Here is a 25,966-nt window from a genome sequence, read left to right as displayed (position 1 = left end):
CCAATATTTATATGATTTTAATGATGAATTTGAAAGAAAATTACAACATCATTACAGCATCAAAATGAAATTTTTTTAAAGCAGAATAATACTTACATGTTCCAAGATGTCCCAGCGATGCCTTAGAGTGTATTCAGTTTGGGATGAAACCAAAGGAATGGACTTGAGCCAGCTCTCTTTTAGTCTTGACTTGCTTTCCTAAGGCCTCCCATTTTTGAGTCTGTGCATATTATTTGAAGAAGCTCACGTGTCATTCCAGACTGCAATGGAAGTGATGGAGTTCAGCAGGGAGGAGGTTCGAGAAGTTCTGAGGCTGCTGGCTGGCATTTTGCATCTGGGAAACGTGGAGTTCATCACTGCTGGTGGGGCACAAGTGTCCTTTAAAACAGGTGAGAAGGCTGTGCATCCAAATCTAAATGTTTCTCGTGGTTCTGAAAGCCTTGTTTGTTGTAAGTATATCTGAACATAGCAAGGACAAGGAGTGAAGGGGTTTTACTGCTTTTTAACATCTGCAAATGTTGATTAAAGTGTTACTTTGGGAGGATAGGGTTTGACAGATAAGGCAAAGTTATCTGCTGTTGGATACTAGGTCTTAATTTGGGAAGACCTTGGGCATATATTTATTCCATTAACAGTAATGAAATTCTATTTGAGTCTAATTTCTTCTTTGAAATATTCTCAAGCTGATAAAACATAAGTACTCAAATACATTTCCTAATCAAGATCTCCATTGAAAGTGTCTTTTTTTAGAGCTTTCAATACTACAATTACATATCTGGAAGAATGTGTTGGTGTGTCTAAAGATTGAGCTGGTAGGCATTTAAAATGTTTATTTAAATATGGCGTTAGAGAGTAGCTTTATGTACTGCTTTATATACCACATTATAGCAAAACTGAAAATTAAAGTATGCATGGAAGAAAAATTTCATTGGTATCCTCATCATCCCAAGCAAAACAGAAACACATTCATGTGGACAAAGAGTCAATTACTGTTTGTATCTCAAAAAATGTGTCAGTAGATTGTTTGAGTTCTTGACATGTAGCATTAAGAGGAAAATATTTGTGACTTACTTGTGATACTAATTTCCTTCAGTTGCACATATTTATGCCTTTTCACAAGCAGCAAAACAGTATCCTGGAATTTCTCTTTGTATTTTCATCTCTAATCCATGTCATTTTAGGAGCATCTTAAATGGTGGTGGTGGTGCAGTAACAATAATAGTAAAAAAACAAATTGGTTTCATAGCTTTATGCCTTTAAGATCATATTTGTTCTTGTCTTTCTCTTTTGCCAGCCCTGGGTAGATCTGCTGAGTTACTGGGGTTGGACTCCACACAGCTAACAGAAGCATTGACTCAGAGGTCAATGATTCTCAGGGGAGAAGAAATCCTAACACCTCTTAGTATACAACAGGTAAAGGCTTCTCAATTTTGACATGTTTTCAGGGTCTTTGAAAGGTGTCTTAGTCTTCAAGTCCAGAGAAATGTCACTCAAGAACAGATGCTTAGCTCATGCATCTGAGTAGTAAACAAGAGTACTGCAGAGTTGTTTTGGGAAGGGTATAATCTCTTTAGATCCCATCCTATTATTCTGGCCAGGACTTATAGCTTGTCTCTTGTTATTCTGATGAAGTCTGATTAGTTCCCATTTTTTTCAAATTTTAAACATGTAGGTTCATACTTTTTTCATTATAGACACTTGTGTCAGGGGGTGTTTTTTCAAAAATTTTAGGAGAAATATTTTTATAATTTACAAGAAGAGAATTAGAAATAGGTATGCATAGCATTATATTTCCCTCTGGAAGAGGGAAAGATATTGGAAGGTGAAGATATTGTTTCCCACATTTCTCTTTCCTTCCTCTACACCTGAAGTTTTTAATTTCCTAGTTTTTTTAATGCATTAGCCCTGAAATGTAATTTTAAAGCCACATGGATGTGCAGCTATTTTAAGTTAAAGCTCAAATCATGATGCCTTCTGTGTGTTGATACAATTGCTGCCAATCTACATGGGAATAGGAAGCTGCTTGCCTTATACATTGTTTTGTGCTGTGCTAGGGACACTGACCAGCAGATCTTGTCAATTCTCAGTCACAGGGTGATTGATGTGTTGTGTATTCCCTCTTTAATGCAGGCAATAGACAGCAGAGATTCTATGGCTATGGCACTTTATTCTCAGTGTTTTGCATGGGTCATTAAGAAAATCAACAGCAGAATCAGGAGCAAGGAAGACTTCAAGACTATTGGAATTTTGGACATATTTGGATTTGAAAACTTTGAGGTAGGTTTCAAAAGCTTATTCAAATGGATTGTCTGATATTTATGCTTTATTGCTTTACATATTTTTGTCATCTTGCCTGGAACTTGATTATTAAACATTACTACCTAACCCATTCCCTTGTTTGCAAAGTAAAATACTTGAAGTGTGTGCATTTTTGAGAATTTCTTGTCTCTTTAGGTAAACCGTTTTGAGCAGTTCAATATTAACTATGCAAATGAGAAGCTTCAGGAGTATTTCAACAAGCACATCTTTTCCTTGGAGCAACTGGAATACAGCAGGTAAGAGAGAGGAGAAATGTGATAGAATTTTGACAATATCTTGTTCACTTGAAGTCTTAGTTCACAGCTGCCTTAGCTTCCTTTGAAAGTCTCACTCTGATAGCTGTGTATTTTATAAAAGCAAGCTGCCTTTTGCTGGAATTTGCAAGATAAATACACCAGCTTCTCCCATTTCTACAACTAAAATAATTTCAATAAAAAGACCCACTTTATTTTCCTTAGGGAAGGACTAATCTGGGAGGATATTGACTGGACAGACAATGGAGAATGCTTGGATCTTATTGAAAAGGTAAGAAAGAATTTGATACCGTTATCTATTTATAGTTTTTTGTTCTGATGTAATATGTCTTTAAAACATTTGTCAACACAAAGAACAAGTGAAGAGAATGGTGGATCTTGGATGTTTAAATAGCAAACTTTTCATCAGATTGATCAAATCATTTTCATGTATGGCTAAGGATTATACTGCAAGCTCTTTTCCTTGCAGCAACTTTTCTCCTTGTGTGATTATATACTACAAAAGCAGTATTTGGAGATGATAAAAAATAATAATTTTCTCCATGCTCCCTCTTGCCATCAGTGTATGTGGGCTGTGAGCTTATCCCCATGGCAGGTGTGTGACTGCAGAGTTCAGGCAAGCACAGAAGCAGTGGCAGTGGGCAGGGGATCCAGCTGGCAGGACGTGAGTGCACTCAGGGCAGTGTGGCTTCTCAGGAGCTGCTCTGAGCCCTTGGCAAGTGGCTTATTAAAATGTGCACCTGGAGAACTGTGTTTTTCTGAGAGGCTGTATCAACCTGGCTCTTGCTGGACACATTAATTAACTGTGGGGTAGCTTGCTTTGTTTACCACCTCTTCTGGCAGGAGAAGTAGGGAACATCAAAGGAAATTACACAGAAGCGTATGTAAAGCAAAAGGGGGTTGTGCTTCATGCAGGGTGAAGTTAAACTGTGTATCTTCTCCTCTGCCCCTGGGCACTGTGGTTGCTAAAAGTTTTCATTGGTTCAGCAATTGGGTGGATAATTATATGGAAGAAACTTTTTTGAAAACTCCTCAGACCCCTGATCACTGGAGATCTTGGAGACTGGGGATATATTATGGGACAATGTCATTGTATGCATCTCAAAACTGCCTACATCAGGAGAACTGATTCTTCAGTAGTTTGTTTTTCTTTATTTTACTCACAGATCATATGCTCTATATTTCAGAAGGAATATTGCCAGAAAAACAGGATTGCAGTCACCTTCAAGAGTGGGGTTTTAGTTACCTATGAGTAGTTTTGTGCCTGTCTTCAAAGAGCAACCTCAAGGACTTTGTGATTTTTCCAAACTGGGGACAACAGCTATGTCCATCTGTGAACTAATTCATTTTCTGCCTCTTCTTGCTGTTCTAGAAACTGGGACTACTGGCACTCATCAATGAGGAGAGCCATTTTCCTCAAGCTACTGACTCCACCTTACTGGAGAAGTTGAATGCCCAGCATGCTGTACGTGATGTTCTGCTGATATTTGTTGTGCAAATTATGTAGGATCTCTTTGCTTTGGTAGAAATTCATGGTTCAAACGTACGGGTGCCTAGTTCTAGAGGCTTTTTTGGATGTGATCCTACTTCCATGGCAATCCATAGACTTTGCTGTCAAGGCTGAGTTGGAACAACATATCCTTGTGTTCACTTAAATGTCTCTCTTGTGGTGAACAAGTCAAATTCCACTTTTAATGAGAGCTCTGTCAACCTGCAATAGCTCAGGTTATTTAGATCTTCAATTTCCCTTGATGTAATAAAGCATTCACCTTGATATCATTTACTGAAAGTCTGCTGTTTCCTCTGTCCAGATTACCTTTATTGTGATACTGAAATTATTTTTCACAATTTCTGGGATGCAAGCATATCCACCAATCTTAATAACTGCCAGTTTTAGACAGAGCCTTCTCTTTCAAAGTGCCTTTTATAAATGGTTCTGCCAGATGGGGTTCAGGTTTAGTATAATGCCTTTTTATGTGCTATAAATCTGTTATTACTGCGTTTGAAGCAGCCCAGACTAACAAATCCTATTATCCTGAGTTGCTTGTTTGCTTTTGGAGCACTAATCTTCCAGGGAGTTTACTGGAAGACAATGGTCTGTTTAGGTATGGGTTGAGAGGATGATGTGACAACCCCCTCCAAATATTTTTCTCTCTTTTTTTCCCCCTCCAATTAGAACAATCCTTTTTATGTTAAACCGAGGGTTGCTGTTCACAACTTTGGAGTGAAGCACTACGCTGGGGAGGTAATTTCTTTATTTGCTGAAATTATTCCAAGCAGAACTTTCATTAGCTTAATTTTCCCCCAAGGCTGCTCAAAATTAACTAAAGCACTCTGTTCCCTCAGCACTTTTTCCTGCACCGCTCTTGTGAGAGGTGCCTGACTGTTTGGCTTGTTGTTTGAACCAGCTCTGTTTCCTTTCTAGGTCCAGTATGATGTCAGGGGGATCTTGGAGAAGAACAGAGATACTTTTAGGGATGATCTCCTGAACTTGTTACGTGAAAGCAGGTAAGTTTCTGCAATTTTTTGTTAAGTACATAATACTAAGGGGTGTTGTATCAACTAATTCTGCCAGGATTGAACTTCTAATTCTGCTAGGGTTTGAGTATTTTAGATGTTGCATAGCAGCAGACCTTGACAGACCTGAAATGAGCATAGAACGAAATATCATATCATATCACAGAAATGAGCATATCAGAGTTGCCTGTAAGCAGGTCTGACTGTAATCGATTCTCACAAAGTTGTGTTTACCTGCAGTGTACTGTTGTTGCTGTTCAGTCCAGGGGGTTCCTAGAGCACTAACTTGCTGCTCTGTAATGAGTAACAGTGCTGGAAGGTGGTTTTGGTTTTTAACTGTTTCAGAGTGCTTCATGGGCAGCGTGCACGTGTGTTTTTTTACTTCGTGTTTGTATTTCTGGTGTTCCCTAATTGATTGAACACTTGCTGTCAGAGACTACCACAGTACAAACTGCCATATAGCAATTGCTTCAAGGGGAGAACTGCTGTTAAGATTTATCTGACTGAAAGTCTGAAGTTGGATACTTTTGGTACCTGCATGTCTCATGTCGTTCTGCTGTGTAAGGTCTTAGGGTCCTTACCACTGTACCCTGTGAGCTATGGTGGTACCACATCCCTTTTTGTAGGGGTTTGGTTGAGAATGCAGGACACACAAAGGAATGGCAGAAAAACAGAGAGCTGATCCTGGATGTTGCTGTCCCCCATCCCATCCTGTCATCCTGTCTAGTTGTGCGAGTTGCTTGTTTGTAAATCACTTTAGCCCTTCTGTGCATGGGAAACTTGTTAATAAGCAATTCCCTCTCTGTGTTATTTGTTCTGGATCTATGACATTTCTGATATAACATCTGTCAATTGAAGTATCTAGGTAAAAAGAATAAATTAGCCAAACTTGGCTGGGCCTGGTTTTGTTTTTGCACCAACATCTGTGTGGAGCTTGAATTAAAATGTCTGTGTTTCTGTAGAAATGCTAAGAAGAGAGTACCCATCTGACAGGGTAGGAAACAGTATGCACAGCTGTTATCTGAAAGTGAGGCTTACATGGCTGGCTGTTTTGTGTTATGTCCCTAACCAAGCTGGAAGTCTTGTTTTTCAGTCTTTGTTCAGGTACAATTCCGGTTGCAGTCAGCTGGAGTTTTGGTTGAGTGAGTGGAGTAAAATGCAGTAAAGCCTCTAGGACTTCACACTTCATTTCCCTAATGATGTGTTTGGAGTGGAGTTGTTTGAGTTCTTTTGTTTTTTGTTTTGTTTTTTCTCCCCTGGATAAATTCTGCAAAGGCAAAACCTATAGTTTATTGAAGATTGTGGAGAAAACCAGTAAGTATGTTTTTGATGGAGGAACTTCTTGCTAAGAGACAGAGCTTTCTTTGCATTCTACACTGGTGAACCTCATAGTCTGTTAAGATACACTTTAGAAATACTATTTTCTTTTTCCATTTCAGTCTTGATTTCATCTATGATCTATTTGAGCACGTTTCAAGTCGCAACAATCAGGACACTCTTAAATGTGGAAGCAAGCACCGAAAACCCACTGTCAGTCTCCAGTTCAAGGTTAGTTAATGTGTTGTCTCTGCTGCGTAGCTAGTCAGTGATAGACAGACCCAGCTCAGTAAAGAGCAGGTGCAGATTGAAAAAGGCAAAACTTAAGCATTAAAACATTGCTGTCTCTACTGTGATACTGCCCTTGCTAATTAACAGATTGACTGTCATGCTAGCTTTAAGTAAGCACTAACCTTTCCATCACACTGTCCCCATAAAACTCCTGTTGCATTCCCCACTTGCCTATTTGTTCTTTTTTAAAGCTCATCTATAAAGTTGGTCTCTCTTGTCCTGGTTTGTCTTTATAATCTAAATCCAGCCACAAAATCCCATAAAGCCTTACAGCAAAGAAAAACAAGTGGTGAATAAATACCTCATTAAGGTGTTGCCTTGCTTTAAGTTAAAGTTTGGAAGGCATTTTTGTTAAACACCTTTTTATGAGGCTTCCTAGCCTCTCATCAAAAGTGGCACCAAATTGAAATCTAGCATAAAGTCTATCTGCAAATTATTTAAAAGGGAAAGATTGGCATGAAACATCTCCTAAATTGCATGAGTGCAAGTCTGGATTAGTTGCCTTTCATTTTGTTTGAATTAATATACATTTGCAGAGTTCATTCACTTTTTTTTAAAAAAAGAGCAGACTCAAACCCCTTAAGGGCAGATTTTATCCTAATAGCCTATTGCTAAGGGTTGGACAGAACAGCAAGGAATGTATGCTAGGGCACACACAATGTATTTTATTAAAAAACTCTGCTTTGTGCTACCATAACTTATCTCAGAAGTATCCATTTCTTGTCATGAGATGGTGTTATTTGCTGGTTCTCTGGGGTAGCAGAAGGTACTGTTTCCACTTAGTGTTTTGTATATGTGCAAAGTAGACCTCTAAGATGTTAACCTTACAAAAACAGACCATATTTTGTCACTCATTTGGCAAGGCAGAACAAAGTGTAGTTAGTCCTTCTGTTCTCTGTCAGGGGCCCTGGAAAACATAAGGGTGATAAAACATGAAATCAAAACATTATTGCCTCTTATCTAACACTGCAGTAACTGACCATTAACCAGCTGGGCTGCTTTATAAGATCATGCCTTTTTCACATCATACCTTCCCCAGAGAATTAAGTTGGGTGTTTTTACACGTTTTAAAGCCTTACAGGGATTAGTCCATCTTATTTCAACTAAAGATAAGAACTTTGCCTTCACAGTTTTATTCTCATGATAAATTAGTTGACTCTTCTTTTCATTTGATGACCTGCCTAATGCAGGCCTGGGGGTGCACACAGAATAGCAGGGTTTAGATACCATCTGTTTCAGCCTGTTGATTACAGCAGGGCAAACTGCAGATTAGCTCATCACCTGACAGTGACTTAGAGGCTTGCAGCACTCTGCAGAATCTGGCTGGCTGTACCAGAGGTGAAAGTGAAAATAGTTTAAATCATTTTTGTTTAGACTGACCAACTTTTCCAATCTCTGTAAGCAGGAGCCTGGAATGAGAGAATTGTCCATAGATGTAATGTTCACATGGGTTTAGTATGGATGAAGCCTTTACTTTTCAAAGCTGTAAATATTTGTCATTACACAAAGATTTTTTGTCTTTGTATGTTCTGCTGCCCAACTGCCTGGTCCATGGGCTGGCAAAGGCAAGCAAACCAAGAGCTTTCATTTATGTTCCCAGTCATTTCACTATTTGCTCCCTTTGCCCTGCACCAGCTCCTGTGCACAGCCATAACTCTCCATGCTGCCTTTAGCACTGCATGTTCAATCACTGAGTAAGTGCTTGCTCTGCAGATTAAAACTAGAATTTGTTATAACAGACTGACCTTGACAGTTTTGCTCCAAGAAATATGGCAGGACACACAGTGTTGCTCCTTTAAAATGTTCACTTTCTGCCTCTTTGGCAGCCTGCTTTATATTATATTCTCTGTGCTGCCTGGCATAAAGTGCCACCTTTGAGGGGTGTAACTTTACCATTGCTGACATTGGGCTCTTCAGAGGCTGAGCTCCTCTCCTCTACAATCATTTGTATCTCTGCAAAGTAAATGCAAGACTTCAGTTTAAAAAGGTTCATCACACTTAATGATACAGAATGAGGCAAGTTGGAATAAGATACGGAATGATGGCTCAGACGGGAAAGGGGTGGATGTGTAATTAAAGTAATAATCATAAAAGGATTGAGGGATTTTATGATTTTTATCTCCAGGCTGAGGTTCAGACAACTGATAGTCTAATGTGCATTGGATCATTCAGAGTTCTAAAGCTAGGAAAAAACCTGTTTTCTTCAGGGAAGATGGAAAATGAGTGCGTTTGGGGTAGTTGAAATGAAAGGAGGAAATCTTGGTTGGTGGATTTCCTTTTGACTTGCTCAAGTTCAGCTGTTTGGGAGTGTGGATCATAAGTCGTAAGCAGTCACTTGAACGACCCCTCAAACAACACTTTGGTTTTTCCTTATGAACACTTTTCTTCATATCAATCTGTGAATCTTGTTCACTGTGAAACAGTGATGCCAGTTGTGATCAGAAGAGCCAGTGAAAGAAGCAAACACTCAGGTGTGAACTCGTCTGTTTGGAAGCAAGAGCTTCCACGGTGCCGTAACTTCTGGAGTGCACCACTAGGTGTTGCAGTTAGATGCTGTCTGCAGTGCTGAGCTGCAGGAGCTCCTGTCCAGGGTTATGTTACTTGTACAAAAATCCAGATTGTGAAGTACTGTCTTCTCTCTACCTGTGTTTCAGGAATCACTTCATTCTTTAATGGCAACGCTGAGTTCTTCAAACCCTTTCTTTGTTCGGTGCATCAAACCCAACGTGCAGAAGGTAAGATTTTATATGGTGTACATATTTTCTATACATCTCAGGCCTAATCTTTTGCTGCCTGTCTGGTTATTTACCACTGTGTGAAGCAGAAGGTAGCATTCTTCACTGGTTTGGTAGAAGACTCTGCAAGGGGCCGGCACTGGGAAGGGCTTTTGAATTAATTTTTTTTGAACATAGCATATGCACCTCTTTAATAGTCATTGCTCACAACTCTGATAAATGACTGGCTCTAAGGAAGATTATAAACAAAGATAGAAGGCTGCACTTCTTGTGTGACAACTCTGTGAGAGCCTTTTTAGGGAGAAACTATCAAAATTGCAAAGTTTAAGTCATTAGAGGCAGTGATTCAGATGTGTATAGAAAAACTGGTGTGAGTGACTCTGTTGTCAGACTCTTAGTCTTTCAATTTATGAAGATACCTAAAATTGTACATGCTGGATATTTTGTTCTGTTTCAGAATTATGTCCTTAAAACAGGCTTGCAGACCAAGGCTTACAGTATCAATTTGTCTTTTGAGTTACAGATAATGAAAGGCAGTGTCAAGATTTGCCTAAATATGTTGGAAGGCTCTCTAGAAATGAAGTGGTAATGATACAGTAGTCGTTAAAATTAATATTGTTAGCCTGGTTCTGATATCCTGGGGTTTTGCACATATGTTATGGGGATAATAGACTGTAATTCAGGCATGGTCTGCTTTTGTCAAAAATACAACAGGCAGAGGTGCTAGTGAATCTAATTTATGGTTTTCACATGGCAGTTCAGATTGGTGAATTTACTATAAATTAATATTTTCATGTTCCATTTTTCAGGGCTGTCTAGTTAATCAGGATACTAACAAAACAAATGTGTGCATTTCATTGTAGATTTTAGTGCTACCTGAACAGTACATCCTTGACTTTACATATTTTCAGTTTGCTGACTGTTAAGTCTGCTTTTGTGCTGCTATTTGTGCCAAATAACATGCAGATTTTGGGCACCTTAGCAAGAGAGAGTAGCCTGGAAGCAAATAAAAGCAACTTTCTGTGTCTTGAGGTGTTTGGTACTCTGAGGTGTGAAGCCACTAGGCAGCTGAAACCATGTGGATGAAAAGCCCTGGCAATCACAGAAGGAAGGCAGTTTTGAAAAGCTTGTTTGCTTCCCTGCTTCTGTTTCTGTCTGGAATCCCCATGACCCTTATATAGAAGGATTTTGGTAACAAACTCACAGGTTTTCCTTATCTGTCCTTTCATACCTGACTAATAGGGCAGTAGCAAAGTTTTGCTGTGATTGATGCAAGAACCAGGTACTTGTTGCATTTCCATAGTGAAGACAACACTGAATTCGCACTCCTATGTTCCTTATTCTTCCAGTCTTTTCCCACTAAAATTCTTCATCCCTGACAAATATGGTGTATTACTGTATCTGTGCATATATTTTACTACCACTGAAACACAGTTCTCACAAAATTAGCAGTTGTGCAAGGAGAAAAATCCTGACAGTCTCTGAGGATCACCTCTAACTGCAGGAGTGCACGCAATAACAGATTGGGAAATTTCTGTAGACAATACGTTTCAATGTATATGCAAAATCTCACTGAAATCTTATGCAAAAATGCTTGTACTTGTTTTCCATTTGCCTTTCTTTGATTGCAAATTTAACTTGAATCAATGGCTTTGCAAATAAGAAATACTGTTTGAAGAACAAGAGTCAAGTGTCACAGAGCTACTCTGTTATATCTGATTCAGTGGAAGATTTGACTGAAAATGAGAAGGACAACCGTATATATGCTTGTTGGTGGCATACTTCATTCAGGGAAGTGTTATCAAAATGCACCTTTGGAATCCACTGTTGGAAGTTCTACCTGCTGTATGCTGCTCTCTGTCCCCCACTGCATGTTGAACAGACACAGTGATTTTTAGTGCTGACCTTGTGACATTATGTGTCTCTCCTTCTGCAGCAGTGCAGGTACTGGAGCAGCCACAAAAGCAGCATTTGCTTGCTGTGTACCTTTGCTGGATTCTGTAGGTGCACATTGAGTGGTTTGTAGTTTATCTTCTCATACAGAATGTGGCTTCTTTTCAGTTAGACAGAGGAAAATAAGGTGACTCAGTTTGCACAGGTGTCAACCAGCATGGCTCAGAAACACAGGAGCTGTGCATGGACTACCAGGGATCACCACATACATGATTCATTGTGCAGGGCTGGTTAGAAAAAAAAACTGCTTGAAAGATTCAGGTGAGCTATTTGGAGTAAACTTGGATCAAAAGAAAGTAAAGGTCTTCACTGAGCATTTTCCTCTGTGTTTTCCATCTGCAGACATGCTGATATGGAATGACAAATGTCACTCGGGAGGTACTTAAACAGTGCTTGCCAAATACCTAAGTATGTGGGAGAAAGGGGTGTTTTACTGCTTTTTTGAAATACAGAGCATTAAAGGAGTGCTGGGCCAGAGACATTCATCAAGGAGAGAGCTGAAGTTGTGTTACTGGGAGCAAAGCTTCTCCATCTACTTGTTCCTCTCTGGATTTCGTACAAAGAGGGGACACAATTGTTGGTGGACATCCTCTGTAACTGGAGGGGAGGAGCTGGGGGAACTCGAAGCATGTTTGAATTCTGTAGGAGAATGAAGTTAAGCAAATAGGAGTCAAATTCAAGCCTTTGAAAAGCAGAATGTACAGGAAACTACTTTCTCTGCTGTTCTAGATATTGAAGCGTATTCATGTTGGTAGCAGATGTGATTATTTACAGTAATTATTTCATTGTTTTAATTTTTCAAAAGTTCAATTTCTAAATATGTTGCAGTGGCAAGCAAAAACAATTCAGCATAAGCAGTAAACCACTGAACATTTACATATGAAAGCAGGTTCTACACTCATTAGTGCAATTTCCTAAAGGGAGTGCATGGAGTACGTGACCTTTTGTCACAAGACATTTCGGCAGGCAGGCCTCAGACAGAAGGACAGAGGACCCATTAATCTTTGGGAGACCCCAGAACAATCAGGGTATCTGTTTTCACAATTTCCAATCTGTTCTGAACTATCCATAACATGGAAACTTTTCCACTTGGTATGCTTAATGAGTGTTTTCTGTTAATGAAGTGTCTTTCTCCTCAGCTCCCCTTATCTTCACTGCAGCTGGCAGAACTATGTATCATTTCATCCTTTTGAACTTTAGCACATTTTTTCTGTTTCTTGGTTTCATATTTCTTTTTCTTTCTCCTGTTCTATTTGATAATGATTGCTCCCTGCAACCTTGCCTTTTCTGATCTGTCTCCTTTTCTTTGTGTACCTTAAATTAAAAAACAAACACCACCACAAAAAAACCCCAACAACAAAACCAAACCAACTACCAAAAAAAGGCTGTTTTTTAAAAGAAGCTGCAGCCATTACTACAATCATCAGCTGAATGTTTCTTCCAGCTTGCTGACATAAATAAAGTTGCTAAGCCTTGGTGCTATTCAGGAGATAGAGTAAATTTAAGATCTAAACTTCCTATTCAAGCTGTTTCAGAGGCAGAAGTTATCCTGTTGCTCAGAAGCAGCCAGCCTTGGGCAGCTTGCCTCAAGTGCTTTCTCAGGTTCCCTTTTCCTTGAAAATATATTGGCATAATCTCCAGTGGCACGATACTGGTGTAATCATAGCAAGTGGCCCCACCTCCAGCATCTGCAGGCCCTCAGCTGTGCTGGTCTCTCAAAACCTCAGTTATTACAGCTTGTTTTTATAATCCCCCTGTTCTTGTGACTTCAGCAGGTTCAGATGTGGCTGTTCCCTCCTGCACATAAATAGGTGCAGGCACTTTTCTTTGGTTACAGATCTAAGGCCAGTTTAGTTCTGCTAGGCAAAATCCTGGCTTAATTATAGTTCACATGAAGTATTTGATGTAGACAAAGATTTCACTTTTTAAATTGTTTTATAGGAAACTTTTATTGGTGTGTGCCACCAGGCAAGAGGATTGCAGGGTCTCTGCTCATGTCCCTGCACACTCATTTATTGTCTGCCTCATTCCTCTGTTGTAGTGATGGTCTTGTCACTGTCAAGATAAAACCTGCCTTCTCTCAGACCTTGTGATCTCTAAAGGGACAATTCTGTTTCTCTTCAGGTTTTTACATTAACTTTTTTTTAATCTTAAAACTTAATTAGACCAGGTAAGTAAGTGAGACAAAATTAAACCTGTATTGTAAACCTACTGCAGGGTAGGGGCTACAGGGAGCAACAGGAGAAATGAAACTGGTAGTACCTTAGCAGTTCAAAAGAAGACTGGTAGAAAAAAGTCTGTAATAAATTCTGTGATATCTACTGCTGCTTAGAGCCTTATCATGCTCCATATTCATTCTGGGAAAATTAGTATCGAGGCAATAAGATTGTTAACATTGCTTCTGGAGACAGAGCCATTTGAAGGGATCAAGGTATGGCTATTGGCACCTGCAGTGTACTTTGAGGCATAGGTCATTAATGACCATGAGACACCCTGGAATAGCAAGCAGCTTGTCCTCTAATATGAAATAAGATACAAACCTATTTTGCTTGGCGCCTGAATTAAAGTTGTGTTCTTAAAATAGCACTGAATCATTACAAATATAAGTATAGCATGATAGCAGCCTAAACACCAGGTAGAAGTACAGCTCAGGAATGCAGTGCAAAGGAACAGTGATAGCAGAGCTTGACCCTGTCTGCAAGGGTGATTGTGTACAGGTTGTGGAGCAGGTACAAGTGCAAGGAATGCAGTAGGTGAGCTGGTTTTCAAGCTGGAATTGCAGTTTTGTCATATTGAGACTTGACTGTATGAATTACTGAGTTTGCCTTCTAGGGAGATTTGGGGGTTTTTTTGCAGAAATATGGATAAGAAGAGTGCAAGTCTAACTGCATCAGGGAGAGCACACATAACCTTGAAAGATTCAGGGAGAGAAACTCTGAGCTTGAAGGGTATTCTACTGTACCTGAAGTGCAGGATTGCTAAGCATCTGGATAACTTTACTTTCAGAAGTCTTTCTTTTAAAAAAAATTCCTAAATAAGGATATTCAAATCTCTATGCCCATCCTACTGTAGTTGTATACCAAGCATTTGCTTTATACAGTAACATTCAGCAGACTCTGGGTCTCCTTACAGGGGAGCAGATGCCTTTGTGGGTTTTCAGAGATGCTGAGCCCAGCAGTTAAAAGCTAAAAAGTGTTAGGCTCTAAATGGAGTTGTCTCTATGGTTTAGTCAGTTGCCAAGCCCTCAGGTAGCTCTTCTGCAGCAAAGCTGCAGTGGTGTCTGGTACTGGGACCTAGCAGAACATGGGTAAATTTGACTTGCTGTCCATAAGAAAAAGGTAATAGATAGCCTGATCATGTTAATAGTTACTCTGCTGTAATTTGAAAGCAGAGAAAATAGATAATATAACCCAGGTGGAGCTGCTGGGTGTGTCTGTGGGGCTATCTGTAGAAACCTAAGGTCTAGCAGGATTCAATCACAGCTGTATAAGCAGCTCATATATTAGAGATCTTTATTACCTTTTGAAAAGAATCTCTCTTTAATCTCAGTTGTTCTCAATAAATACTTGGTTAAGAAGGCTTTCTGGCTGGCAATTACTGCTGTCATTGCTTCTGGAGGCAGCAGAGCCACAGGCTCTGAGCACAGATTGTTCTTGCTTGGGTCAGACTTGGGGTGCTGCTGCTCAGGCTCATCATTTGGGAGGAGAGCAACCATCACCTAGAAACACAGCATGTTGGCCTGATCTTGGAGGTCAACAAATGCATGGGGCCAATTGCAAACTATTTATCCTCCTTACCCTTTAACTAGTTCATAAGCTTTATTATTCATAACCAGGAAGGCGCAGTCGGAAGGTGTGGTGTCATGCCTGGCCAACGCCACTTAATTCAGCTGCCTGGATCTTGTTGCCTTGGGTTTTGCAGAATTACATAGCTTCAGATCAAGACTTGTGGAGTATGTCCCAGCTGCATTATTTTCTGACACATCCCTTGGGTAATTAGGTCAGGTGCTAGAAGACTCATTCCTCATGTAAAAGTGATAAGGAGGGTGGGTGTGAGGAGAGCAGTCGCTCCTGCTCTGAGTGCTGGCAGTAATGTTACGTGTGAGTCTGAATCCCTGTCTGAAAGAACAAGGTGTTCTGTGCTGTGTGTAAGCCATGCCTCTCTTCAGTGTCTTCTCTTAAAGATCACTCCCATCACTGCTGTGGTGCAGCCTCTTGGTTATGCTGCCTGAGAGCCACCGGGCTGTCCCTTTGTCCCCATATCAGAGTGTCCCCACTTGCTGGGCTGAAGTAGGTCATTCCACTCTCCAGGCAGTCACCCAGACAAGGCATGTTCTTCATCAAGGTTTGTTGTTTGCTAAGCAGGGCTGACGAGGCATTCTTTTGCTAAGTGTAGTAGGGTTTGTCTTTCAGTTACCGTGGTTAAGGAGTTTAAAATTGAGCTGTTTAAGGCTAGGGACAGAGAGCTGAGATGGGATGCTGCAGGCAAGGGAGCAGACACTCTGCTGTAAAGGTTGCACCCAACTCCAGGCAGAGCAGGCAAACAAGAGTTCTGCATGTTTTGTAGCACGTACCATTTGGTAGGACTCTGTCCACAGGTGGTAGGAGCAATTTCTGGATCTTGGATAGTAACTGTGGCAATATGTAAGCAGGATGGAAGGACACATGGAGAGCAACTGCTGTTTTGGGAAGGACTTGGATGGGAGTGGCCCAGATGGCAAAGTACCAGAACAATTCTCTGGAAAAATCAAATGCCCAGGGATGGGATATTTGTAATCCGCAATGTTTGCTGTGTAGTTCAGTAGTGTAGTATCTACAGTTCAGTAGTGTAATATCTAGAAGTGAGAAAGATTTCTGACTGCTTCAGCGATTGATCTGCCAGCAGCAGAGGATCTTACTGCCTACAGCAAACTTCAGGCACTACAATAATTCTTGTGTGTTGTGCCACCTGATGGATTTTTTTGTGGCTTATGAATTTCTTTATATGTGGCTATGTGGCATGGATAGGCAGTTGTGGAATTGCAACTACTGATCCCAAGTCTGAAGAATTTGCTTTTTATAAATACCAGCAAAGAACTTGGCTTTTCTTCCTTCTTATGTGCTCTACCAAGCATTTGAATTGCAAACATTGTCATGCAAATGTATGCGTTGAAAAACTGTGTACTTCATTAAGCTCTGGAAGTTTTCTTCTTTAACTGCTACAAAAAAAAAAGTCCCCCCATCTCTAAATGGCAATTTACATTCAAATCCTGTTTGCTGTGTTCTCATGGTAACTACTGCAAGGGAACATGCACAGTCCATGATAAATAGACATCTCTAGAGATCCAAAAGTATCGCTGGGGTACAGAGCATTGTTCTTTAGCAAAAACTTTAAAGTTCACAAGTCTCTTCCTTTTATAAGCTGTGTCTTAGGGCATATTGTGCATTTTATCTCTTAAGGTTTAGGAATTTGTTGGCTGTGAAATATATTTACATTCTTGCTGCCTATAAGGTGAGATTAGCCCTCGTGTCCTGTTAGTCAGGAATATCTTCAGTGATTGCTGTAGAGCCAGCCCTCGCTAGGCTTGACTTCCTTTGAGTAGCAGCAGGAATGAATTAAGCAAGTACAGCCAAAGATATCACATGAAAGACTTGAAATACCAGTGAGCTGAAGAAAGCTCTGTTCTGTGTGTCTGTGTGTGTGCATAGCTGCAACTGCTAAAGATTCAGTTTTTCACAATGGACGAACGCTGAAGGGGGAAAACATCTTAAAAGGTAAGGGCATTAATTCATGCAGGTTTTTAAATTATTTTAGTCTTGCATACTTGAAGCTGCAGTGGACTTGTAGAAAAATAATAGAAAGTTCCTGGAGTTTTCCTGAGCAAGCTGTACTGGAAATGTTTATGTGCTTGTATTTTCTTTTAAAGAGGGTAAATACGTGCAGAATCAAGTTTATGAATAAAAGAACTAAATTTACTGGTCTAATCATACTTTCGAACACCAGGAGAGCTTTGCTGCCAAGCAGTCTGTTTTAATAAATCACACTTTGTTTGAAAGTTAAAGGGGTGATTGTTTGCAGAGCTGGGAAAAAGTCGACAGAAGTAGAGCTGTGTGTGCAGAGGGGGGAAGACCTGTGTTGTAGTGATGGGCTGCTTTCTGGAGAAAGATCTTTTCTGTGGATCAGTCTGTAGTGTAGATTCAGGAAAAACAACTATGTGAAGTTAAGGATTATAGTATTCCTGCCATTTATTAAGGCATAAGGCATGTGTTGATTGCATGATAAGAAGGTAATACTGGGGACAAGTGTATTTGGGGTGGGGGGAGTCAAGCAAAGTATCTTCAGAACCCAGAAGTCTAAATTAATTTTGCAGTTTTACTGAAGAAACTTTGATGGGGCACACTTGAAAGAGTAAATTTTTTCTATAGAAATACAGGAAATGGAATATGCCTAGGAAAAAAGTTATTGTAGTAGTAATGGAAAGGACAGCATAGCAGTTGATATATTTTGGTCTTCTTTGCTGTGTCAGCTCTTCCTTCTGCCTCCAATGAAATACCCCTCTAATACAGCAGGTAAAATAGTGCTGTTCACCGTTGGTTGCCTTTTCTTCTGGGATCTGCACTTTGTGCCTTGCTTTCCCACTTAAAGTGCTTGTCTCTGCAAACATTAGAATTCAGCCACAGGGTAGAAAATTAGGATAAAATTGCTTGAGAGAACCTGTTATGAAGGGAATGGGTTTGATCCTGCATCATTGAAGTCTATGGGAGTTTTATTCTGGTCTGAAGAAGTGCAGCCCCACATTTGCCTTGCAAATCTAGATGGAGGGTATATGATCTGATAAAGTGCCTATGGGACCAGGAAACAGTGTTGCCATAACTTGTAGCTGTTCTTCTCTCACCGATGTTAAAATATGTCCTTTTAAACCCCAAGTGCTAGCAGTGGTGATAGGTCACAATGTTGCTGGTTTTATTGTATGCACATTGATGATGTGTATTCAGTATTTCTTTTGCTAAATCTTTTCATTTCAAAAAATATAAGATTTATTTTGTTTCTCATTTGTTGGCTTATTTTAAAAAATGTATTTACAACCTGTAACATAAATGAAAGCTTAACAACAGTGATTATAACATAAACAGATTACTGAAAGTTAGAGTGCTGTCCCTGCTATTCACAGATCTTTGTCAAAGCTACCCTAAGCACAGAATCTGTGTGAAGAGCAGAAGTAAATGTTGTTTAAGAGTAGAATTTGGATCAGTTACTAAACCTTTTCTCTTTGACTATATCTATCTGTTTATATACAAACATATATGTGAATTTTCTTAATTAGTCACAGAATGCAGCAAAGATTTTGAGGGGAAACCTCACTATGATGCATTTTTAAGCACAAAGTACACTTCAGAACATCTGGTGCCACCTCATCAGATGAAACATTAAACACAAAATGCTTGCTGAAAGCGCATCAAAGTGTTTGATCTTTGTTGTCTAACTCAGAATTTTCCATTTTTGGTGGGTTTAGGCAGTTTATAAGCCTCAGTAGCAAAGCAGGTCCATTCCTAGCACTGTCATTAGAAGTCAGGTTGTGGTTTCAGTTGTATGAAGCGGAATGTAGTAGCTGTAAATTCCATGTTGGAGGACACCATCAGAGCTGCAAGGGTGGTCAGTCTAACCTACAGGAAGTTTTTGGCTGACACATGATGGGGTTTGAGGTTGCTGTCATTGGTTTGTCTCCTCTCCACATTCCTGTGAGCTGGGCAGCTGGTGAGGTGATAGCAGCACGATTTCTCAGGCTTTGTGACCAGTATTTATTCCACTGCTTGGTCCCAAGCACCAGGCAAGCCTTCACAGTTCAGGTCTGTGAAGTTGCTGGTTGCCAAGTTCACTGCACCACATAAATGATTTGGGACACTGGCAAGTTTTTTGTTTTGGCAGCCACCTTGGATTGTGGCACATTCCTGTGAGCATTATATAATATCTAGTGTAGAGAAGGCAAGTTTGTCACCAAACTCATAGTGCTATGTTCTATGTCCACTGTTTACATGATGTAATCAATCATGGCATTTTTGAAACTCACTCTCTTTAGACCTAGAAATCTCATAAGTATGTGGCAACTAGGTGCTTTGGAGGGATCTCTAAACCTTTATTAATGAAGCAGAGATCATGTGCATGGGTTGAGAGAAGACATCCACTTTCAGAAAGCCAGATAAATGCCAAATCATCTGGGATACTGACTGTCTCAAATGAATGGCTGTCCCAGATTCAGCATGATGAAGATGAGTATGTCCATCTGCAGCTTGCCAAACCATTTGTGCATACTCCATATCTAGCCAAAAAGAAACAGTGACCAGCCTCATCAATTAAAAGTAGTATTTCAAAGGGAGAAATGATGATTTTTATGAGAAGTTGTGTAGCACTTAAATTAGCTTCAAGGAAGTTTTTAATGTAAGCAAACAATTCACATGTCAAACAAAATTGCTTTTAGGAAAGCTGATTTTATCTCAAGTATCTCCTGAGTAAAACATTAGGGGTTATGTTGGGCTGTACACTTAAGCCAGCCTAGGAATTTCTCAGGGAAGAAATGGCTGTTCAGCCATCTAAAATTGCATTTCCCTGTGGCCCTTGGCATGCACAACACAGGATATCTCAAATCAGCCTGGTTCTTGCAGGACATGTACATCTCACTGACCTCAATGAGCTCCAAGCACACATGTAAATGCTTTGCTTAAGTTATTACTGGTTTGATGCTGCTTTGGCCAGCATGTAACAGAGCACCTGGAGCCACAGTACCTCTTGTCACACAGCTGTGAAGGGGAGAGACATTGTGCAGCTCTCTTACAGTGCATGCCCAGCCTAAAGTCACAAATCATCTGTGCAGAGAAGACAAGACTTGTTACATCCATTGCTTCCAGTGATGTGTGTTCCATGCAGCTGGCCAGATCCTGGAGAAAGACTGCTGGTAAGGCAGCAGTGAAAATGCACTTAACCCGTCATGGAGTCCCAACAGGATCATTTCACCATGATCAGAAAATATGGAGGAGGGATAGGAAAAAATCCACTTCTAGGACAAGAGGATGCATGACAGAACAGATTGTAAGGCCATAAGTAAGGGCAGGAGTTTTCTCCACAAAATCATCTTAAAAATGGAGAGAGTCAACCAAATGTGTGGTTGATGTAACTAAGTGAAGATTGAATTAAACCTTACTGAAACAAAGGGCTGTTGACCAACATCCATGGCTGTGAATTCTGCAGGCTTGGAGGATATGAGCAGCGGTGTCACAATTAAGTCTCCCAAAAGGTAGTTGAATGTTCACTTAGTTAGATCCTGAGGTGAGGTTACCATTTATATAATTCATTGTTTCTCTCACTCTTTAGATATACATGTGTAGATAAATCAGTTAATAGTTACTTTGATAACCATATTGATGTTAAGGAGGTTTATTGCCATTCACTTTGGATAACCCTATACCATGCTAGTAAAGCAAAATGAATTTACTCTATAGTTAACTCTTACTTCACAATTGTATAGGAATTGGAACAAAAAAGTCATATTGATGCTTGTCAATGCTTAACCTTTTGCAATGAGGTGATGGTGGGTTTTTTTTCTCTACTGCATGCATTTAGTATCAGTGCAGAAGACCCAGGAGTTCCCTGCTGTTCTGGTCCAAGGTGATGTTGACTCACCTGTGTGTGGCCTCTGTGGCAGCACAGAGACCTGTGATCCATGTAACTCCTCCATCTCATGTTTATAAAAAATATGAAGAAATCCATAAAGGGGCTTTTTGTTTGACTTACACTGGAAATTTCAAAATTACCAGAAATATCTAATTTGATTTTGATGTAGCTCTCAGAAACATCAAAGAACTGAAGGAGGAAACTCTGCAGCTCTCAGTGAGAGGATAGTGGGATAGGACTGTTGTGTTATAGCAAAATTGTCCCAGGAGAACAAATTTATTGCCTTTTTTTGAGAAATTAATGTACACAAGGAAAAACAACTGCCTTCTTTTTCTTCCCCTGCCCTGCAAACACACACATACATACATTTCTCTAGTCTTGTCTCTTGTCTAGTCAGTTGCAGATCTGCAAAGCAAGTCCTGAGTATAAAATATAAAAATGTATGCGAATACAAAGCAGCTCAGAGGACCAAATTCCAAGAAAAATGCCAAAATTAAACTGACACTTTCTGAGATGTACTGAGATATAAGATATAGTAGTAATTAACAGACCAGTTACATGGGATTGAGCTGGGCTATTCATGCAGGTCATCACACAATTCCTGCTGTCAGATAGGCAGACATCTGTACTGGTCACAGAGATCTCCATCACCTCAATAAACTTGAATTTCCCCTCTCTAGATTTAAAAATGGTCTTAAATGCAGTGTTACAGAGCTCCTGATACGTAAAGCAGATCTCCATACCACACACTGCAGGTCTGCTGGAGCTCAGCTCTGGAGCAGCCCCCCTGGTACCCTGGGCTCCCTCAGGTTGAAGCAAGCCTTTGGAAATCAGCCAGAGCCAGGTGCAGCCCACTGGGGCATTTTTGGTGCAGAGGGACTTGTGTGCTGGGCACTGTGGCAAGGGCCAGCACAGGGAGCTGAGAGGCAGGGATGCTGCAGGAGGCAGCTGTGAATGGAGCCCTGTGCTGGGTGGGAATAATCTGCCCTTTCAGTGCTGCCCGACCTCCGGTGTCCTAGCAACACAAAGCTGCCCGGCTGAATATTTCGTGGCGTTCCTCATTTGCACATGTCAGATATTGGCTGTGATTTCAGCCTGGCTGATTTCCCATTATGGCTTTCCAACAACAGGCTCGGTACAGGAAGGAGAGGAGAAAGGGCTACTCAGGAGAAAATTTTATAAAACCACATACTCTTTTTCAGCAGAGGAATGGCTCTGAAACATCTCCTTGCTTGAGAAAGCACGGAGCAGCAATCTGAGCATTACGTCAGCCTTGTGCTTTGTGTATCTTATATGGAGAGAATGAGCTGCATGCAGGAGCAAAATGCATTGGAGAAACTGCTGGTTGCCTCAGTGCTGGAAAGGGGGCATGATCATGTGCTGACTATTTAACATTTCTTGAATTTGATTTTAGTTTTTCTAGCTATGGAGTTGCTGCCTCTTGGGGCCTTACAACAAGCAGGAGCATTCCACATTTAAATCAAAAGCCAGATGACACTTTTATTATTCTAAATCTTGTAGTTTGCAGAGGTGTGATTTATGATTGTTGTGTCACAGCTCACACAGAGCAGCACAGGTTTGCTCACAAATCACTGAACTGACTTCTGAAATAGCAGCAAATTTTAAGTATTCTCTTTAGAGCAATGCCTCAAAATAGAAGAATATCAAGATGTAAATGGCATTTGGGCATGGGATCCTAAAGAGATAGTGTGTGATGAGATCTAGAGAAGCAGCAGGTGGGTTCCCACGACTGAACCTGGGAATAAAGTCAGATTTGGATTCAGAATCCTCTTCTACTCTTTTTGTGCTCTGTGAGTTGGTATCCCTTGTCCCTCTGTGGAATGCAATGCTAGTGCCTTCCACCAAGTGAGGTTCTTCCACCTCCTCCTTTTCACTTAACCTGCAGTATAGGAGAGGAGGCAATAACCCTATATCCTCCCTTCCCCTGCATGCTCCTGTTGTCTGAAAAGAGGTTGCTCAGTTTTGTGTCACCAGGGAGAGCAAAGAAAATTGTGATAATGTGGATCAAAGTTGTCTGCAATACCATTTGAGGATTTACTACTGCTGAAGTGATCCTGTGTTAGCATATCAGTGAGAACTGGCTTCTTGGAGGTTTGCAAGGATGAGATTACTTGCAGTAACAGTACTCCAGGTACTAGAAACACACAGGATTAGATTCTTACACAGATTGCTACAAGGTTTTACAGCCATGTCAGGCTTTGTGCAAGAGGAAATTCAGCTTAAACATGTTCTCTCAAGAAATTCCATCCTGGTTTTCTATTCTATGATGGAACTTTGTATCTTTTGGGAATAAATGCTTGATACCAAGCACTATTATCTGAAGAAATCACATTAGAGGGACCAGAGTAAAACATATCTTACTGCTTTTAAGCATTTAGCCATGTGTATAAAAACAAAGCAAACAAACAAAAAAGCCCCAAAAGAAAAAGAAGGGTGAGGTCTCAGTCTGTGTAAGTTTTTTGATGACATGGAGGGTCAGGGTTTCTCCTTGCAGCTGCTCTGTGTGCAGCCTCAGAAGATATGGAGTGTGCACAAGTCTTCTGAACCCGTAATGAGCAAGGGAGATGTTGGTGTTGGCTGTCTTGCCATGGGGTTGGTAAGGAAGGATAGCTGTCCCTGCAATTAGTACCTCACAGCATGTTTCTTCACAATAGGTCTGTGGCTTGGGCAGCCTGATTGATTCTCTTCAGAAGAAGCCTGCTGACTCCTCACAGTGTGGGGGGAATGAGGCCAGATTGGGGTTTAGTCTGCAGGGACTGGAGGCTTTAGTAAGAACAGCCTCAGATGAAATGGCAGCAGATTACACACAGGTGGAAAGGAGGGCCCATGAAAAGTTCCAGCTGGGGTCTGTGCTGTGAGTCACACCTTCTGTCAGTGTACTGAGACCCTGCCAGCAAGGCTTCAAACCTTAAATCACTGTTTAACAAATGATTTTAATTGCCTGTCTCACATGGATGGTCCTGCAGTTCTGGGACAAACAACCCATGGGACTTGCTGTGCATTTCAATAGAGCCCCTGAATAATGTATTCAAACAACAAGGGTTCACTTCAGCTGAAAGTTTAGGCAATCACTACAGAGCTCTAAATATGCCCTTAGAAAATTTGATAACTCCAGAGTTTAAGGCTGTGCCTTTAACAATCCCTTCATATTCCATGAAATTGTAACCAGTGTGTAAGAAATAAGTCATTCTGAGTAGCTAGCATTCCTCTGGGCCCATATGAGAGAAGTAGCAAATCCTGGCTTCCTTTAGAAGAAATTGTGGATACCTTTAAAAAGGAAGGTTCACAAAGAGGCTGTTGTATATTTACTCAGGGGTTGCTTTTAGTCCATATAAACCAGATAGGAGGATTGAAATGCAAAAGTACAGGGTCAATAAGTAATAAAAAGTATATTAAATAGCCTGGCAATCGTGATTTTATTATTGTTGATGAAAGCATTGATATCTCAGCAGAACAGTCAGAATAATTTGAGCATCTTTTCACCAATAAAAAGGCTAATTCCAGCTCTTCTCTTTGCTGCATATAGTCAAGCAGGACCTGAAAAACGACCATAGCATCTTTGTGGATGGATCTATTTCAACAGTGTCTTGACCTAGTGGAAATCTTTAAGCACTAGTGCAAATAGTCAGTGTAGCAATATACTGCCTCATAGCTCTTAAATGGGCTGCAGTCTTAAAAATGTCCTTGGGATGCCCTCGCTTGTAAAGTAAGCTGGGTGACAGGCTGGATATAAATATGAAATCATTTTCACATTCATTTATTGAGTCTCCTGCTTTGACTGTTCTGGTAGAGTAGAAGACCTCTAAAATTACAGTGTTCCTTCTGTGCACTACTATTTTTAGCACAGGAAACTCTAACCTGTGGCATGAGAGTGGCTAATTTTGCAGTCTGTCTCTTATCTGAAATACTCAGGGCTGGAAGATGAGTGATGCAGGTCAGATGCAGTAGTAGGGGTTGAAGTGATCAGCTAAGGGTGTAAATGATTGCTGCTGGTAAATGCAGTGCTTTCACGTCCAGACCTGTAGAGACTGTAAAAAGAGCCAGCATGTCATTACTGAGCTTGCAGTGAAATCTGGCATGGAGTTTGCAGCAGAACTTTTTTGAGGCATGAGGATTGTTGCAATATACACGTTCTTTTTCTAGCAAGTTACCACCAGCATCAGTCATTTTTAGAGGCTTTTTATCGATTTTTGGGGTGGGTGTGTGGCAAAAGGCCAGGAGAACTTTGGACATGTGAAACACTTACTGTTATTTCAGGTTTATTCAAATATTCCTTGACTTGCCAGTGCTGTTCAGTAGAAATCCCAAATAAATAATAGCTGTGGCATGTTCCTTGCTTTTATTGTCCTGTATTTTTATGGTATTTATCTGGACACAAGTACTCTGGGACAGTAAGGGAATGCCTTCCAAAACAAAGCAGGCATCAAAATTGTCTGTGTTTGAACCCAAACCTCTTCCAGTTAGAGCTGGCTGCATGCTAGAGAAAAATGTAGAGAGTTTCTTCCTTTGAATAGGCTTTTTGTCACATCCCGAGGTGTCTCCTTAGGCCTGAGATCACCTCTGGAGGACATGCAGGTGGTCTGGATCTCAGCTCTTTCCAATGCCCATCAATGAGAGACTGCAGGAGGCTGTTCTTAGAGGTTTTCATGGTTGTTTATTTTTCCTTATCTCAGGAATGCTTTGTCCAGCGAACAGCGGTCTGCTCGCTGGACGTCCAGGGCAGAATCTGCCTGGCAGAGGCAGGACTTATCTTTTATAGTCTAAACTACGTACTAGGTATTTACAAATGACCCCCAATACAATGCAATCTTGTTACATGGTCCAGCTTTGTCCTCATCCAATCTAAAAGTGCCAGCGTGTCACCCAGCATGGATGACATGGAGAAGAAGGAGGAAGAGGTATCCACACCCCCAA

The 25,966-nt window shown here is 40.5% G+C and overlaps 1 protein-coding gene across 1 annotated transcript in view; it reads left to right on the top strand.

Moving 5' to 3' along the window:
• MYO10 (myosin X) overlaps positions 1-25,966 on the top strand; it is a 161,165-nt gene that overhangs the window by 100,199 nt on the left and 35,000 nt on the right. Inside the window, exons 10-19 of the mRNA XM_056484179.1 lie at positions 260-389; positions 1,295-1,413; positions 2,131-2,277; positions 2,455-2,555; positions 2,778-2,844; positions 3,946-4,038; positions 4,750-4,818; positions 4,999-5,081; positions 6,530-6,638; positions 9,353-9,433. Of these exons, the coding sequence (XP_056340154.1) occupies positions 260-389; positions 1,295-1,413; positions 2,131-2,277; positions 2,455-2,555; positions 2,778-2,844; positions 3,946-4,038; positions 4,750-4,818; positions 4,999-5,081; positions 6,530-6,638; positions 9,353-9,433 (999 nt within the window). The remainder of the gene's footprint in view (positions 1-259; positions 390-1,294; positions 1,414-2,130; positions 2,278-2,454; positions 2,556-2,777; positions 2,845-3,945; positions 4,039-4,749; positions 4,819-4,998; positions 5,082-6,529; positions 6,639-9,352; positions 9,434-25,966) is intronic.

This window comes from Oenanthe melanoleuca, chromosome 2 (genome assembly GCF_029582105.1).
Source record: "Oenanthe melanoleuca isolate GR-GAL-2019-014 chromosome 2, OMel1.0, whole genome shotgun sequence".
In the NCBI taxonomy this organism is placed as follows: Eukaryota; Metazoa; Chordata; class Aves; order Passeriformes; family Muscicapidae; genus Oenanthe; species Oenanthe melanoleuca.
The sequence above is the reverse complement of the archived record's forward strand: the minus strand, read 5'-3'. Positions and strand labels throughout refer to the sequence as shown.